The following is a 19,015-nucleotide window of genomic DNA, read 5'->3' as shown; positions in this document are numbered from 1 at the left end:
CCACTGCTGTCTCTGGCTCCACAGCCACCCCGGCCCCGGCCATCTAGATGTGTGAAAGTTAGTGTATAAGCTAATGATTCATCATGTATGACATTCCTAGGAGTGTAAACTACATTTTTTGTATGTTCTCTATAGTTATGTACCTGAAATTTATCAATTGACCAATTCGGCACATTTCGGCAAACTCCTGGCAGACTTAATATAAAATATTGTGCAGTAATGTAATTCTTCACTGGATCAGTCTGAGACTTTGCACACACACTGCTGCCATTTTATTTTATTTTATGTATGATCCTTTTAGTATGTAGTATACAGTATGTTAGTATAGTTATTCGAAAACAGCTCTGGTCTGGAGAACAGGGAAGTGGTACAGCCTTAATAGCCTCAATAACTAAAATACTCAAAGGCAGATAAAATACCAACATTACTGTAATGAGCTACCTGGGAGTGGATATGGCTGAGACATGAATATGTTTCAGCCAATGTGTAGACATTCACTTTTACAATGTTTTATAAGTCGGTGTCCGACTGTCTTCAGCAAGGTGAGAGAGTTTGAGAAATTGCACGCTATAGTCACAATGCCCATGGACGTGGTCATCTCTGGGCTCATCATACACATCATTGATTTGAATCTATCTGACTTGGATCATCATTGTGTCAATATGATGAGTTTATGACTGGCCTTGATGACTCAGACACAAAGGAAGTGATATGTGTCTCTTTATTCTTGTTTCCATTTACTTTAAGATGTGGTTAAGGTGTTACACTATTTACAATGGGTAAGTTGAAGTATTTGTGGGTATGAAAAGAGGACTGTGTCTTATTAAAAACTATGTTTTACTCACACCTGCCTTTGTGCATTAAAAGCACAGGGAGATAGCGTGGACACAATCGGTTTGCTGTATCTAAGTCTGGTAACAGTAAATTCCAATGTAGGCTAAATATAGTCAATCCTCTACTTAAGAATGGACATCTCATTGACAGCCTAAAAGAGACATAAGTATCAGTTTGATGGCTTACTTCCTCATTCTCCCACACCCTTGTCCACCATGTGTTTTTGCAGTGCATTTACCCTGCTCCCTGTCACTCTGAAGTAACCCAGTGTGTGGCCACGTAAAAACCCTGTTGTGCAAGTTTCCACACTGTCACTGTAATCATCCTGCAACTAAGCAATCATGATACACTCAGTGTTTTCCCTTTGAACCTCTGCAATTTACTGTAAATCAAAACTACAGCATACACTGAGGGTACAAATATTAGGAACACCTTCCTAATATTGAGTTGCACCCTCTTTTGCCCTCAGAACAGCCTCAATTTGTCGGGCATGGACTACAAGTTGTCAAAAGTGTTCCAGAGGAATCCTGGCCCATGTTAACTCCAATGCTTCGCTACCCACAGTTGTGTCAAGTTGGCTGGATGTTCTTTGGGTGGTGGACCATTATTGATACACACAGGAAACTGTTGAGCGTGAAAAACCCAGCAGCGAAGCATTACTTGACACACTCAAACCGGAGCGCCTGGCACCTACTACCATACTCCGTTCAAAGGCACTTAAATCTTTTGTTTTGCCCATTCACAATCCATGTCTCAAGGCTTAAAAATTATTCTTTAATCTGTCTCCCCCGCTTCATCTGCACTGATTGAAGTGGATTTAACAGGTGACATCAATAAGGGATCATAGCTTTCACCTGGATTCAACTGGTCAGTCTATGTCATGGTAGTTGTATACAGTGCAGATATTTTGCTTATGGATTGTATAGATATCAATTATTACATATTTTTGTAGTTACACATTCAAACTAAAGTCCTGGTGTTCTTTTCTTATACAGTAAACTTTTATTGAAGCAATACACATTTACATTCATACTAATATACAAATACAATACTACAATATGTTTTCAAAAGTTGCAAAATATATACACACAATGATGTGAGTGACACAACCAGTCATCTTTTCTAAAAAATAAATATCTGTACGAGTGAAAAAATAAAGTGCAAAACATAGTCCAGTAACTATGATCTGAATGTACAGTGTGTCGGTCACAGAATAGAGCAAGTTGCCAACTTCAACCAAATGTCATAGGCCATCATCTGAAAGACACTCAGCAGACATTCTCCAGAGTGACACTTCTATGAGTCCCTTTCTGAGTAAAGTAGATGGGAAAAAATCACTGAAACAGTACATAGTTTTAGAGACGTTGTAAATTACAAATCACCTACTGATTATCCACAATCTTAATTGGACTGTCTCCCATACAGCACATTTCAGTTTCATCTAACTTCTTCTAACATTCGTATGACTGATGTATTCTCTGGAAAACTATGTATGAAAGTGTCTTACATGTGGGATTTTACAACATGATGAATGGGTAAACGACGAGGCTCAAAAGTTTGAAATGACTGATATCTATGAAATAATAAGCTTACACAGAATAAAACAACCTTTTTAAGGGTCGCCCTGTGGCTTAAAGCTGGAATCCATAGCGGTGAAACTGCCACGTCCGTTTCCAATATTACAACAACAAAGACGTTACTTCAAACAACAAACACCCGTTTTTTTTTTTTGCCTCTGACATCATCGCACATGCGATAGATCAGCAGAGTACTATATCATTTTTTTTACCACGATGCAGGATGCATGTCTGCCCCGTAAAAAAAATTAATTAATAAATGCGCCTGGGGCGACCAGTGGCGCTGTTTCACCTTATGCAGATTTTAGCTTTATGCTTTCATTTTGACAGTAGTTTTTTTACAGTCACTCAGACATGTGTATGGAAATGGCTTGTGCAGTACAATATTCTGAATCTCAACGCCAGAGTTGGAATGTTCTGAGTGACAGAGTTTGGTATATTGCTCCTCCATTACCCTTCAAGAATATGGTATCCCATGTGGCTCAGTTGGTAGAGCATGGCGCTTGCAACGCCAGGGTTGTGGGTTCATTCCCCACGGGGGGACCAGGATGAATATGTATGAACTTTCCAATTTGTAAGTCGCTCTGGATAAGAGCGTCTGCTAAATGACTTAAATGTAAATGTAAATGTATGTACCCCAGCTCAGCTCTGCAGCATGTGTTGCCTGGTGGAAGATGCTGTGCTACTGCTACCATCCAAACTAGACCCCGATTGTTTCCGCATCCGATCAAGAATGTAGAATCGAAGCATCAGGAAGAAACCTATGGGACAGACCACAGAATGTTTCAGATTAGTTCTGTGATGGGCCAATAACACCTTACAGAAGCTAGGATCTTTGCTCCAGAATTAGATTCTGAATTCAAAACAGCCTATAATCAACATCATTCTAAGCTATCTGTAACAGCTAAACCCGTATTGAATGTCCCTTATTTCAACAGTAGTGAAACAAATGATACAGTTGAAGTCGGAAGTTTACATACACTTAGGTTGGAGTCATTAAAACTTGTTTTTCAACCACTCCACAAATTTCTTGTGAACAAACTATAGTTTTGGCAAGTCGGTTAGGACATCTACTTTGTGCATGACAGAAGTCATTTTTTTCAACAATTGTTTACAGACAGATTAGTTCACTTATAAGTCACTGTATCACAATTCCAGTGGGTCAGAAGTTTACATACACTAAGTTGACTGTGCCTTCAAACAGCTTGGAAAATTCCAGAAAATGATGTCATGGCTTTAGAAGCTTCTGATAGGCTAATGGACATAATTTGAGTCAATTGGAGGTGTACCTGTTGATGTATGTCTAGGTCTACCTTCAAACTCACTGCCTCTTTGCTTGACATCATGGGAAAATCAAAAGAAATCAGCCAAGACCTCAGAAAAACAATCGTAGACCTCCAAAAGTCTGGTTCATCCTTGGGAGCAATTTCCAAACGCCTGAAGGTACCACGTTCATCTGTACAAACAATAGTACGCAAGTATAGACACCATGGGACCACGCAGCTGTCATACTGCTCAGGAATGAGACGCGTTCTGTCTCCTAGAGATGAAAGTACTTTGGTGCGAAAAGTGCAAATCAATCCCAGAATAACAGCAAAGGACCTTGTGAAGATGCTGGAGGAAACAGGTACAAAAGTATCTATATCCACAGTAAAACAAGTCCTATATTGACATAACCTGAAAGGTCGCTCAGCAAGTAAGAAGCCACTGCTCCAAAACCGCCATAAAAAAAGCCAGACTACGGTTTGCAACTGCACATGGGGACAATGATGGTACTTTTTGGAGAAATGTCCTCTGGTCTGATGAAACAAAATAGAACAGTTTGGCCATAATGACCATCATTATGTTTGGAGGAAAAAGGTGGAGGCTTGCAAGCCCAAGAACACCATCCCAACCGTGAAGCACGGGGGTGGCAGCATCATGGTGTGGGAGTGCTTTGCTACAGGAGGGACTGGTGCACTTCACAAAATAGATGGCATCGTGAGAGAGGAAAATTATGTGGATAAATTAAAGCAACATCTCAAGACATCAGTCAGGAAGTTAAAGCTTGTTCGCAAATGGGTCTTCCAAATGGACAATGACCGCAAGCATACTTCCTAAGTTGTGGTAAAATGGCTTAAAGACAACAAAGTCAAGGTATTGGAGTGACCATCACAAAGCCCTGACCTCAATCCCATAGAGAATTTGTGGCCAGAACTGAAAAGGCGTGTGCGAGCAAGGAGGCCTACAAACCTGACTCAGTTACACCAGCTCAGTCAGGAGGAATGGACCAACATTCACCCAACTTATTGTGGGAAGCTTGTGGAAGGTTACTCGACAAGTTTGACCCAAGTTAAACAATTTAAAGGCAATGCTACCAAATACTAATTGAGTGTATGTAAACTTCTGACCCACTCGGAATGTAATGAAAGAAATACAAGCTGAAATAATTCTCTCTACTATTATTCTGTCATTTCACATTCCTAAAATAAAGTGGTGATCCTAACTGACCTAAGACAGGGAATTTTTACTAGGATTAAATGTCAGGAATTTGTGATAAACTGAGTTTAAATGTATTTGGCTAAGCTGTATGTAAATGTCCGACTTCAACTGTAGGTATCTTAAAATGGTCACACCAGCAATAAAGTGCAGTTTTTTTGTGAACTTCTAACAGACTGGTTGCAGGGAGGTTTTCTCCTGATACGCTGCTGAAACAGAACACTTTTACAGGGCATTGTTTCAAAGCAACACAATGGACGGTTGGCTCCGACGGCCTCCTCTGGTCATGTGACCATATTAACCTTACGTTAGACTCAACAGAGGTGTACCTACCCTGTAGGGAGTTGAGGATGCAGAACAGGAAGAGGATGAACTCAGAGAGCCATCCAAAGTCCAGGAATTCCAGGCCCCATGAGGTCCCAAATAGGCAGCTGAGACCCCAGATACTGATGAACGCCACCTTGTTCTTCCTCCACTCGTCTCGGTTCTGGATCTTTCTCTGGACCAGGAAGAGCATGATCAGACCAGAAACGACCACTACAGCCAGGAAGGTCAGGTTGATGAAGTAATGGGCTAGTAGGCCTACAGAGTCTGGAGAGACATCCATCCAGCACCTAGAAGACCATGGTGAAAAAGTATGAATCACTGGGCTAACTTACTCACCACCTCAGTCAAATGTCAAAACTTGAACTACTGTTCATCTTACAGGTGCAGTAGATCCAACGTGTACTCACATCAAGAAGGGGTTGTCGACATCATCACTGGACACAACCTCTTTCACACCATAGACTTTTCCAATGGCAAGCAGTACAATGACCGGAATAGCTGGGAGACCTGGACAGAGGATGAAAATGATGGTACAGTAACAGTCATTGGCTTAAAGTTGTACTCAAGTCAATTGTATTCATCTACCAACAATGAGCAGTGGAATATAAACCAATTATTTGTGTATGTTTCCACTCACCAAAGCCAACCAGGTTCCAGACGTAAGGACTGGGGAAGGGGCTGAACACCACGTAGACCAACCAAAAGGTGTGTAACCCTTCAATAGACATCCAGGAGAAGGAACTGAGCAGAGCATAGTGGAGAGCCGCCCCAAAAACCCAGCATGCCTTGTTCCCTCCCACGTTGGCCACAATCCCTGTCAGGAAAAAGAGGAAGCTAAGAAGGAACAGTGCCATGGCCAGACCTCGATGGACCGCAGTGGACGGGTTCATCCCTCTCCTGCCACAGTGCAAGAAGAGGAGAGAAAGTTTGAGAGAGAGGGAGGGTTGGAGGGAGGGAGAGAAATAGATAGACAAAGAGAGAGTGGGTAACTGTTATGAAACAAATATCACTCATATCTTGTTTTTTTTAAGACATTTAGGAATTTCCCATGATCTCTTGAGATATTTGCACAACATGATTAGGAAGTATTGTCACATGTTGAGGCCTGGTAACCCCAGATATTATGGGTAGGACAGGCTGCAGGGAGACAGACCCTTGCACATGAGGAGAAGTACCTCTGTTTGTTAAGGAAGATCATGATGACAACACAGCTCAACGTAGAAGCGGCACAGCCAATTGATGTAATAACCGTTAGAGCCTCCAGATGGCGCACTGGTCCTGGTTCCAATTGCTGAGGTGAATAGAAGACAAAAAACAATTTTAGGCCTACTATTACCAATCTACTTGAGATTAGTTGTTATTGATTTATTCAAATGATTGCCCATGGAATATTCTAGATAGAGGTTATAGCTCACCACTAGGATGGCGAAGTATGTGAGATGATTACAGCGGCATTCTGTGTCCTCTGCACCTTTCTGTATGGTCTCACAACCTTCCTTTTTCCATGTGACCTCTGCTGGATCTGCAACAATTAAACCCATACCAATAGCCTTAGCAAGACCTGGAAATGCTAACCCTGCATAATTATGAATTAATGCCCGAGGTGGTGTGGTATATGGCCAATATACCACAGCTTAGGGCTGTTCTTACGCACGACGCAACGAGAAGTGCCTGGATACAGTCAATAGCCATGCTATATTGACCATATACCACAAACCCCAGAGGTACCTTATTGCTATTATAAACTGGTTACCAACATAATTAGAACAGTAAACAAGTAATTTCACATCATACTGTGATCATCATACACATCAGCTGTGGTATATTGCCTGATATACCGCGGCTTTCAGCCAATCAGCATCCAGGATTCAAACTACCCGGTTTATAATTTCTCATTTACCACAGCTTTCAGCCAATCAGCATCCAGGGCTCGAAAGACCCAGTTTATAATCATTAATAAACATCCTCTATATTCAATACAAATAATAATAATACAAATAAGTACGCTATTATTGCAACCAAGTTTAAACATGTTTCTTTACAAACCTTTCTTTGTGTCCCAAGAAACACATTTTCTTGAGTGACTTGTCTGAAAAAGAAAAGTTACAAAGGGGAGGTGAGAGGCAAGTAGGGACAAACATATTCAATTCACCACTAGATGGCGTCCTGGATACTGAACAACAACACATACCAAATACTGTATATCTGTCTGGCATGCAAGATTAGCTGCAATCATATTTTACAAGTGTTACTGTTGACCGACTCACACGCTGAGTCAGAACAGAAAGGATCAAGTGTACAATGACCTGAATAAAACATTTTCAATTTAACTGATGCACCAGTATCATTCAAAATATCTAAAAGTGATAACACTAAGGCCATGCTGAGATAAAGTCCAGAAACACGAAACACTACAAGCACACAACAGAAAGTTAACTTTACTCTAACTGTACAACTGTTTAAGAATATAAATATACTGTACTCAGTGGCCACACCCCTGTGATGTACAGTATTGAATAAAAAGCTACTTGCTACAGTACAATTCAAGTCAAAAAAAAATTCTACAAAACTTTCCCTTTTGTTTCCTTTTGCTTCTGAAAGGGGTTTGTGCTCGGAGAGTTTGAGAGAGTAAAATACATCAAGGGGAAAAAAACGGCGGCACTTCAAGTCTAACTAAGACACACACACATGCAGTCAGGCACACACGCACACACTTACTGGTATGACAGAATGATGGAAACCAATCCTGATTGGCTCTGTAAGGTTGGTGATGATCTCATTCTCCACAGTGATTCCCACCACATCTTCTAGAATCCTGATGACATGATGGTTTGCCTTAGAACTCCGCTGTGAACACACAACAACCAGAATGCCAAACTACACTTCATAGTCTATGGACAACGATTAAACCCAGTCTCGGACAACGAATGTTTTGGCGCTTTAGTGTAAACTGTAATGTACAGCTTACATAGACTAGGGTAGCAGCCAAGTGGAAAACCCCATTGGCTCTTACCTGGAAAATGGTGCTGTTTTTGAAGTAGGTGCAGACAACCTTGACCTTTTTCTTTCCTCGAGGTTTCAGATAAGAAGGCAGGTGAACTGATGGAATCCTTTGAGGAGGAACTCCTTGAGGCGCCTGCATAACACCAACACACAAGTTAGTTATAATAATCATATAACATTACGTGTTTGTGTGTCTGTGTGTGCGTTTATGATCTTACAGGCAGAGTGATGTTGTAGCCCTGAAAGTCTTCCTCCATCTCCACCACAGTGCTCATGGCACAGGGCAGCACCACGTTCCCCAGCACCTTGGACCTCATCACTGTCTCCTCTATCCTACAGACCAATACAGACACAGTATTTAGAACCCAATCTATCTCATACAGGTCATTTCTATGCATTACATATAGGCATTACTTTTGGGCATGTGATGGTGATATAGAAACTGCTGTACAGTAGACGGAAGTTTTGTGTACAAACCAGACCCCACCCATTATTCACACTGAGCTCAATTTTTGGGGTTTGTGGCCTAAGCTCTGCGGCTCACTCATAATAGATGACGTCATACTTCACTACTGCCCGAACATGTTTGCAACAACATCTTGTCATGCTGGTGAGTCAACTCAAGAGGATGTGCATAGCCATAGAGATATGAGATATGACATGGAGGGGTGTAATTCAAAGCAAAGAGGTACAACTTACATGTTCACTTTATCACCAGATCCTTTACTTGCCTCATCACAAAACTTGTTTTCTGAAAGGCAAAGAATCCATTCAGAAGCAGTCTAGTATTTATATTTTCAAGACTGTATAACACACCCAAAATGTACTTAGATTAACAATTACTTATTAAAGTTGATTTCCTCATCAGACAATATAACTGACAAGATAACTCAAAGGCTTGCTTACTGCAGTTGATCATTCCGCCAAAAAACCCATAGGCTGGGTGTATTTGGTAACTTATGATATCATCCTGTTGTGTCGCGTTGAGTATCCCGTACATAGCAATCCCATATTTTTTGCCTTGGGACAGGTCAGTGCAGCAGTTCCCCTGTAGACCAGACGACCAGCACAGAGTGTGGTTCTTTCCATTCACCTCTACCCAGAGGTGGTCCAGAAGTGGCTCCCAGTACATACAGAAGGGTCTCTCTCTTGCCTCTAGGCTCGGGCCCAGCTCGATGACAGAAGAGTTCTGACATTGGGCCGTTATCTGACCATGGATGGACAGGGAGCTCTCATTGGCTGAGATGGTGATGTTGCCACAGCCCCTTTTCAAATCGTGAGCCAGAGTTAATTTCCCGTTGCCATGGCGCCAGGTTCCACACATTTTGAAGTTCCTGTCGTTTTCCCCTGATCCTGTTCGGACAGTTTTTGAGAATTATTTATGTTTTACTTTTGGAATTTTAAAGAAACGGAATCCCTCTCAATTTATACAGTATTTTGCTTTATTTGTAGACCAAATAAAATGTTCACTTACCTGATGCAAGAAGGGTAAAGAGAAAGATCATCCACAGGGTCCCTCCAAACCCCTGGTTGGGCCCCATTGTTACTGTATGGTTTGACCTTTGACCTCTATAAAATGGCAAGAAGAACAACACAGTTGTAAAACGTCAGTACTGCTCAACTTTAATTAGTGTTCCAGACACTTCTCTCCGTGAAAAGCAGGATAGATCTGTCCCAGGGTGATTGCAGTCACTTTCAAACACATATCTGTACCATTCCTTCCAGTGGCGATTATCTCACTATTTATCCTGTCTTCTCTAAACAACACATCTCCTAGACACCATTCCTCTTCTTAGATACACTTATTCTAAAAAATATATATAATTAACTATTTCCTTATCAATAAAAACATTTGTTCAGTCCTAAAAATACATTCGGTGTCCTTTCTTGAGTTCTTATCAATGAGAACACAATTTTCCTTCCATCAGTCACACAGACACCATTCAGTGTGTCTTGTATTCACTGTCTTCGATGACAAGTGTGTGTTCTGAGGGCTCACAGATGCAGATTTACCAATGAATGCAATGCTAATTCACTGTATTCACACTAATTCCCTGTCTGAGAACGAAAATATATCACATTAGCTATTCTGCAGAAGACGTGTACAACCCATGTGGCTGCTGCCATGGTGATCGAAGTATCTTCCCACAGACACACGCCACAGTCTTTAATTTCAATTCTAACTGAGCTGTAGTAGCAGACATGTGACCTACATGTGTACAATTTAAAGTGTTAGTGAAGCTACACTCTTAAAAAAAAGGTTTCAAAAGGATTCTTTAGCTGTCCCTAAAGGATAACTATTTTTGTTTCCAGGTAGAACCCTTTTGGGTTCCATGTAGAACCCTCTGTATAAAAGGTTCTACATGGAATCCAGAAGGGTTCTACCTGCAACCAAAAAGGGTTATTCAATGGGGATTCTCCTATGGGGACAGCCAAAGAACCCTTTAAGGTTCTAGAGAGCACCTTTTTTTCTAAGAGTGTATAGAAATGTCACACTGTAAGAAATGAAGCTACATTAAAGCTACCTTAAAGAAAATTATAGTTTACTTATTTAAAGTTACTTGCGAAAAGTAGTTCACTACATCCAAACTACTTTGTGAAAAATTATCATATGTAACTCTGAAATGTCATAGACTACAAATTGCAAGAACAGATCACTTGGGTAAAATGTAACAGAATGTTTAATTTAGCCTAATCAACACAACTATGTTTCATGTAAGAATTATGCAGGTCTGATGGTGAAAAATAAAGTAGATTCTTGCCTCCTTCACCCATATTTGATTTTTTGCTAAAAAAGTAGTGTGTATTTTCAGTCGGTAACTACACAACTACATGGAAGCTAGCTAAGGGTGGACTCCGCTACATTGGTAGATCTATCTCTTTTCAATATCAGATTACAACTTTTCTGTTCACACTAGCCTCAGGTGTGGTTACTGCTTCCTGTGTGAGTGCCGCTATTAGCATACCGTAAATACCATAGTGTATAGACAAACAAAATAAGGAAACCAATTCAAACTATACAGGAGCTTCTCATCTAAACCATATTGTGCATAGTGTTGCACACTTGATTAATCTAGTTTGCGTCGTCAAAGTAGTGTAGTGTAAAGAGGACTAAGATTGAGGGGACAGGACGGAATTTTAGCTAGCTAACGTTAACAATGCTAGCTATTTTTGACAAACTTTGCTAGCTAATGGCAACATTGCCATCTCTATAAAGTACATTTGCCGACATGATAATGATGGCAAAGCTGTTTCCTACTAAATATTTGCCTACTTTAGCAATGCCATTGTAATTTAGACTCCCTTTCATAATGACTGGGCATCAGTCAACATTTGGGCACCAATTTGGTGGACAGCAGCGTTAGAACGTTTATAACAATGGCATTACACAAACGAATGATGGCAGTGCAACCGACGATGAAGCTATTAGCTACATGCTTTAGTTTCTGTGGGAAAACTGCACTCCTCCATAAGAGAAGTCAGACAACTGCACGCAGCCGTTGAACCACAGTCTAGTGGGGTTTGTGGAGGAGACAGATTATGTACAACATACATCAGAAACCTGTCACCCGCAAATGCCACACACAAACAAGCACTGAGCTAAATGTTGACACAGAAAGGTTTCCTACGGATGAAGGCCTGTTCTCATCTACGCCAAAATCTATTTCTTATGTCATGAGCGTGAGCACCAACACGAGTGAGACATCAATCGATCCCACAATAGGCGTACTGTAAAAACAGCAACATATGATGATATCATATGAGAGATGTCAAAAACAGAACAGTGAATTACGCTTTCTATATGTCTTGATTGTGGTCTCTGTATTTCCCCTATGTGGTGAGAGAGTAGCAACAAAAGTGTATTTTTATTAAGGCGTGACTTCCCCGTGGTATAAGGCGTAACTTCCCCGAGTTCCCCGTTTCAGGTGTTGAGGAACTTCTCAATTTCCACACACTTTCTCATCTGAGTGGAGTTTATAACCAAGTCTTTACCTATCCTGCCTCCCTACACAATATTTGTCCTATGCTCAGAACATATCTCACACATAATCTAACACAATGGGGTCCGGTCACACAAGTCTGCAATACTACTCTTCTCCATTTCCAACCACTCGTTCTTCCTCTCTGAGCATGGCCCCCTTGGCAAACAGATCATACTACTGATAAGCTATACTACGGTTTTGTACTTTTCAAGTAGTGCATTGTGTAATTCCAGTTAGGAATTCGTTGGACTATACTTATAAGAAATGCGCAGTCTCCCCCCATCGCATAATCAGACTTCACATAATCAACAAGTGCACACAAGGTGCTCAGTTCTCTTCTGTTTGAGAAGGGTGAACCCGACCTCCACCCAGTCTCTGCTCCCACCCCCTCTCCATTGTTCAAGCCGAGGAATTCAACACAATGAAAGAATGTCCCTTTTCACTTCTCAACTTTGTGTGTGCGTGTTTGTGTGTGTGTGTTGACACAGTTCATACAGTTATAAATGCTCAAGGCCAAAGCATGTTGTATAGTAGCTAGCCACATAATGCATGAGCTTGGGGACAAAAATGAGACATACCATTGTGTAAGAAACTCAAATTTCCATTTTGATCATTCTGATGAGACGGGTAAATTCGCACACACAATTTTTCACACTTCCCCACTCTTTTCACCCGTTAGTTTCAAAGATGCTGCATTTTTGATATTGTGGCCTCAATTGAAACTTGCCCTATCCAATGAACTCTTGTTCAAACTTTCTTTAAGCTGCAGTATTTTGATGTCTTCAACATCAGTGATTCACCCTGTCTGTCACTGAAAGCATCTGTATATCACTTCAGAGTAGTATAGCTAGGAGTGGCAAAGCAGTCAAAGCAAGTGAGAGTCAGACAGACATGCAACAAGCTTTACTCCACCACCTTTTGTCTGAGAAGAGAAAACAGAGCATAAGACTAGTCAGGATCGAGGGAAAGATGAACGGAGCAAAGTACAGAGAGATCCTTTATGAAAACCTGCTCCAGAGAGCTCAGGACCTCAGACTGGGGTGAAGGTTCACCTTCCAACTGGACAACAACCCTAAGCACACAGCCAAGACAACACAGGAGTCTCTGAATGTCCTTGAGTGGCCTAGCCAGAGCCCGGACTTGAACCAGATCGAACATCTCTGGAGAGACCTGATTATAGCTGTGCAGCGACGTTCCCCATCCAACCTGGCAGAGCTCGAGAGAATCTGCAGAGAAGAATGGGAGAAACCCCACAGATACAGGTGTGCCGAGCTTGTAGCGTCATACCCAAGAAGACACGAGGCTGTAATCGCTGCCAAAGGTGCTTCAACAAAGTACTGAGTAAACGGTCTGAATACTTATGTAAATGTAATATTTCCATTTTTTATTTTGAATAAATTTGCAAAAATGTCTAAAAACCTGGTTTTGCTTTGTCATTATGGGGTATTATTTTTTACTGTTTTCTACATTGTTTACTATTTTCTACATTGTAGAATAATAGTGAAGACATCACAACTATGAAATAACACATGGAATCATGTGGTAACCAAAAAAGTGTTAAACAAATCAAAATATATGTTAAATTTGAGATTCTTCAAAGTAGCCACCCTTTGCCTTGATGACAGCTTTGCACACTCTTGGCATTCTCTCAACCAGCTTCATAAGGTAGTCACCTGAAATTCATTTCAATTAACAGGTGTGCCTTGTTAAAAGTTAATTTGTGGAATTTATTTCCTTTTTAATGCGTTTGAGCCAATTATGACTCGGTAGGGGTGGTATACAGAAGATAGCCCTATTTGGTAAAAATACTAATTCCATATTATGGCAAGAACAGCTCAAATAACCAAAGAGAAATGACAATCCATCATTACTTTAAGACATGAAGGTCATTCAATCCGGAAAATGTCAAGAACTTTGAAAGTTTCTTCAAGTGCAGTTGCAAAAACCATCAAGCAATATGATGAAGCTTGCGGTTTTGAGGACCGCCACATGAAAGGAAGACACAGATTTACCTCTGCTGCAAAGGATAAGTTCATTAGAGTTAACTGCACCTCAGATTGCAGCCCAAATAAATGCTTCACAGAGTTCAAGCAACATCAACTGTTCAGAGGAGACTGCGTGAATCAAGCCTTCATGGTCAAATTGCTGCAAAGAAACCACTACTAAAGGACAGCAACAAGAAGAAGAGACTTGCTTGGGCCAAGAAACACAAGCAATGTACATTAGACCGGTGGAAATCTGTCCTTTGGTCTGATGAGTCCAAATTTGAGATTTTTGGTTTCAACCACCGTCCCTTTGTGAGACACAGAGTAGGTGAACGGATAATCTCCACATGTGTAGTTCCCACCGTGAAGCATGGAGGAGGAGGTGTGATCGTGCTTTGCTGGTGACACTGTCTGTGATTTATTTATAATTCAAGCCACACTTAAACAGCATGGGTACCACAGCATTCTGCAGCGATACGCCATCCCATCTGGTTTGTGCTTAGTGCGACTATCATTTGTTTTTCTACAGGACAATGACCCAACACACCTCCAGGCTGTGTAATGGCTATTTGACCAAGAAGGAGAGTGATGGAGTGCTGCATCAGATGACCTGGCCTCCACAATCAACCAACCTCAACCCAATTGAGATGGTTTGGGATGGGTTGGACCGGAGAGGGAAGGAAAAGCAGCCAACAAGTGCTCAGCATATGTGGGAACTCCTTCAAGACTGTTGCAAAAGCATTCCAGGTGAAGCTGGTTGAGAGAATGGCAAAAGTGTGCAAAGTTGTCATCAAGGCAAAGGGTGGCTACTTTGAAGAATCTAAAATATATTTTGATTTGTTTAACACTTTTTTGTTTACTACATGATTCCATATGTGTTATTTCATAGTTTTGATGTCTTCACAATTATTCTACAATGTAGAAAACAGTAAATGAAAGAAAAACCCTTGAATGAGTAGGTGTGTCCAAACTTTTGACTGGTAATGTATATTAAAGGTTGTACAACTGTCACGTTCGTTGACGGAAGAATCAGACCAAGGTGCAGCGTGGTAAGCGTACATCATTTTATTTGAGGAACACGAAAAAAACAATAAACTACAACCGAACGTGAAGCTACATGCAGTGCAGAAAGCAACTACACACAAACAAGATCCCACAAACTAAAGGTGGCAAAAGGCTGCCTAAGTATGATCCCCAATCAGAGACAACGATAGACAGCTGCCTCTGATTGGGAACCATACCCGGCCAACAAAGAAATAGAAAAATTAGAATGCCCACCCAAATCACACCCTGACCTAACCAAATAGAGAAATAAAAAGGCTCTCTACGGTCAGGGCGTGACAACAACTGAATGCCTTCAACTGAAATGTGTCTTCTGCATTTAACCCAACCCCTCTGAATCAGAGAGATGCGTATTAACCAATTTTAGAATAAGGCTGTAAAGTAACAAAATGTGGAAAAAGTCAAGGGGTCTGTATACTTTACAAATTAACTATATTTTTCCTGATGTTTCTTATATCTCTCAGATATAGGATAGACACTTCAGAACAAACTTCCTTTAGATTTCTTTTGGGGGGGACTATCTGTTGTTCCATGTAGTGAATCTGCTATTCAATGCATTTGTATGGGCTAATGGCAGTAAGGCCAAATTTTATTTTTCATCAAATAATTTTTTTAATATATATTTTTATACTTAAAATTCTAATTCAAATAGCTAAATGATCCTTGGTATGACCTTCATAAAACAATTCCATATAGCTTGGTAGAATGCATTCAGTTGTGCAACTGACTAGATATCCCCTTTCCTAAGGTGCATTTAGTTGACCACAATAGTTATTGAACTTTGCAGTCTTTGCAAGGCATTTTGTCCCCATGTTTATAGCAACAATTGTAATCTGCTGGTTAAAAGGCTTATACTGAACTGTATTCTTTTGCCAACCTGTCAAGCAAATGGGCAAACATTAAACTACACCAAAACCATCACCCAAGCCTTGGTATAAATACTAGCAGCACCTCATCCTTTGATTCTGCATTTCATAATAGTAATAAATGATACCATTACAATTACGCCTACTAAAAGTAAGAACAGATACAATTTTGTAAAAACGAAGCCAAAATCAACTGTCACATACTTCAGAGCAAGTTATTTTTGCCTACTGTATCGGTCAATCTGACAAAGAAATTAATGTTACCTTGACTTGATAACTATCAACAACACAAATGTAAGAACTGGTTTGTAACGGGTTGTAGCCTAATTTAGCACAATGTGAAGCAGGCCAAATCTGAGGTTCACTATTAGACCTTAAAACAGAAACACCTGCCTCCGCTTTGTCAATACATTCATTGTCTCCACACTGAATGTGCTAACCGGTAGGCTACACACATGTTATGGTGAAATTAGGAAAGAAATAGAATATCACAGATTAGTGCAGTAAAAAAAAAGTTGTTTTACCTTTACACAGTCGGAACCCGTCTGCTCCTCTGTTAAACGTGTTGGTTATGGTTTTCCGTCGATGTCTAAAAAGGTTTGTCTTCCTATAAACCGTGCTCTTCACAACTGCCCACGCGGACTATAGGCTTGCTATACGATAGTGACAGAAACAGAAACTGTCCGTGTGAGGTGGAAGGCGAAAAGAAACCGGATTCTTCCCAGTAACTCAGACAGCCACAGCAGCGTGTGAAAAGGAGCTCAGTCATGCATGACTGGAAGTTTATCTTTCAAAGACTCTGGTATTTTTAAATGTCATTTGGCAACGACCAGACACTTCAGAACATCAGACACTGCACCGGCACCCGTGCTACACAGTACAGCCACATAGAAAAGGTTCCAGTGTTGTTTGAGCTGCCTAACCCTGCATATAACCCTTAGAGAATAGCTGTCAGCACGTACAAGGTGTGAGCGCCAGACTGCCTGTGGGTGTTTGGCAAGAGGGGCGGCTGTTGTGAGTTTTTTCTCTAGAAGAATAGAAAATAGGCTATTCACTATACAATCTATTTTAGGCTGTAACGTGTTCCTAGCTCTCGCTTTCTGTACGCTTTTTGCTTTCTTAGAGAACTTCATTATCTGTAAGTAAAATGTACACGCTTCTATTATGCTCTGTTATTTCCCCAAGGTTATCAGCAGTAGGCTAGCCAACTGTGATATTGTGCCAAGTTAATGTTTAACCATGGGTAACAATTACCTGTAGACATTTTGACTTTGACATTTGACATTTTGGCAAGTCACATTTTTTCAATGAAAAACCTTTTCACAGGACTGAGAGAGAGAATGATGTAGAGTCTTCAGCTGTCTGTGTGTCTGTACAAGAGGATGTGCGCACGCGTGCATGGGAAGAAAAAAAAGCTAACAAAGGGATACTTGTCTGATATGTGGAGTGGAAGTATTTGACCGTTTTATTATATGGCTGTTGCCCTCAACGAGATACGGATAAGTCCCATTTCGCTGGTGATGAAAGAGGCCTGCTGATTCTCTGTGGCTTGTTTTTTTTTGGTTGGTATCGGGAATAGGACCATACAGAATACATATAGGCATAGGGGGCTACAGTTGAGAGTCACAACTGGCCGTCCGTCCAGCACTGCATGCACCCTGACACCCCAATAACTGTCCAGCCTACCCCAGGAGTTAAAAACGGAAGCAGAAATTTGTCACGTCTCCATATGAGAGACAAATAGGAAGTTTAAACAGACAGTGGTTATGATGGTTGATGATTAGGCTTTTTCACTATTAACTGCGCCAGTCAGTTAAGTAACAACTTCACAATGGTTCCTCAGCGCTCACACATACACACACAACTACCTATCATCTGTTATAGAAGGTCTGTCATTTGTTAAAGAGTTGTAAAACAGTAATGGTCTTTGTGAAATGTTAAAATTGCATGTTGGTGTAGTTTTCGCCGGGAGACCAGTAGGTACTGATGAGTCAGCTCAGCTACAAGCCTTTATAGGTTTGGCGGCCTCTGTCTGGACTCCAACATCCTGCAATTCTGGTTTTCACCTTCAACCTGTCATTAAAAAAACATCAAACACAAATGTGCTTTGCTTTTACTCGCTTGTGAAAATATTGTCTGTCATTTCAAAAAATGCATAAATAAGATGTGAACTTGGTGCTTTCTTTGAACATCATGTCATTTGTAGGAGGTTTCATTCAGTCGTTAATGCTCTGAAGCTCAAAGTTTAAAACATCTCGTATCACCTCAGACAGTATCAGGTAGATTTACCTCGTACACTTGCACACCCACAGCTATGGCTCAAATACAGCAGGTGCCTTGTGCTCCGAGATACTTTTGTTACACTCCTCACACCCTTTCTCCCTCCCTCACCTCTGGAATACCATGGCGCCCCAAGGTAATAACACTGATCCATTGTGCCTATGGTTGCACGCACACACACACACACACACACCAGTGGCGGTTCTGGGGGGGGGGCAGTGCCCCTGTGACAACAATTTTGGAACCCCTTGTGGCCCCCCTAAATGTGTAGTATAATTTTTTTTTTTTTACATAACAAATGTTTGCTATCTTCTTTTTTTACATCTGTTATTAGACAGTGGCAACGATGATGATTATGAACATGGTCTTTTGCCTGCTAATTCCTGCAATGCAGTGAAGAAAACAATGACAACAATAACGTCTAATGTAACTGGCCCCTCTAACAGTACAACTGGCCCCAGCTTGCCCCCCCCCCCCCCCCCAGTTGAAATGGTCAAGAACCGCCACTGACACACACACACACACACACAAATGTATCTTAGGTCTTGCCCTATTAAATATTTGATGAATGCAAACCAAGACACTTGGACTCCCCTTCTCTGAGACCTCCTCTTGTTATT

At 41.0% G+C, this 19,015-nt stretch overlaps 1 protein-coding gene across 1 annotated transcript; it reads right to left on the bottom strand.

Moving 5' to 3' along the window:
* Positions 1-1,813: 1,813 nt before the first annotated feature.
* On the bottom strand, positions 1,814-17,215 carry LOC139576231 (adhesion G-protein coupled receptor G5-like). Its single transcript, XM_071402047.1, has 14 exons — positions 16,640-17,215; positions 9,694-9,788; positions 9,126-9,572; positions 8,919-8,970; positions 8,438-8,552; positions 8,230-8,352; positions 7,935-8,063; positions 7,263-7,305; positions 6,632-6,738; positions 6,392-6,507; positions 5,854-6,113; positions 5,624-5,723; positions 5,223-5,503; positions 1,814-3,172 (listed from the first exon to the last, which is right to left on the bottom strand). The coding sequence occupies exons 2-14, from the start codon at positions 9,758-9,760 to the stop codon at positions 3,054-3,056; spliced, it is 1,959 nt and encodes a 652-aa protein (XP_071258148.1). The 5' UTR covers positions 9,761-9,788; positions 16,640-17,215; the 3' UTR covers positions 1,814-3,053.
* Between the last annotated feature and the right edge of the window lie 1,800 nt (positions 17,216-19,015).

Source organism: Salvelinus alpinus, chromosome 5 (assembly GCF_045679555.1).
Source record: "Salvelinus alpinus chromosome 5, SLU_Salpinus.1, whole genome shotgun sequence".
Lineage (NCBI taxonomy): Eukaryota > Metazoa > Chordata > Actinopteri > Salmoniformes > Salmonidae > Salvelinus > Salvelinus alpinus.
The sequence above is the reverse complement of the archived record's forward strand: the minus strand, read 5'-3'. Positions and strand labels throughout refer to the sequence as shown.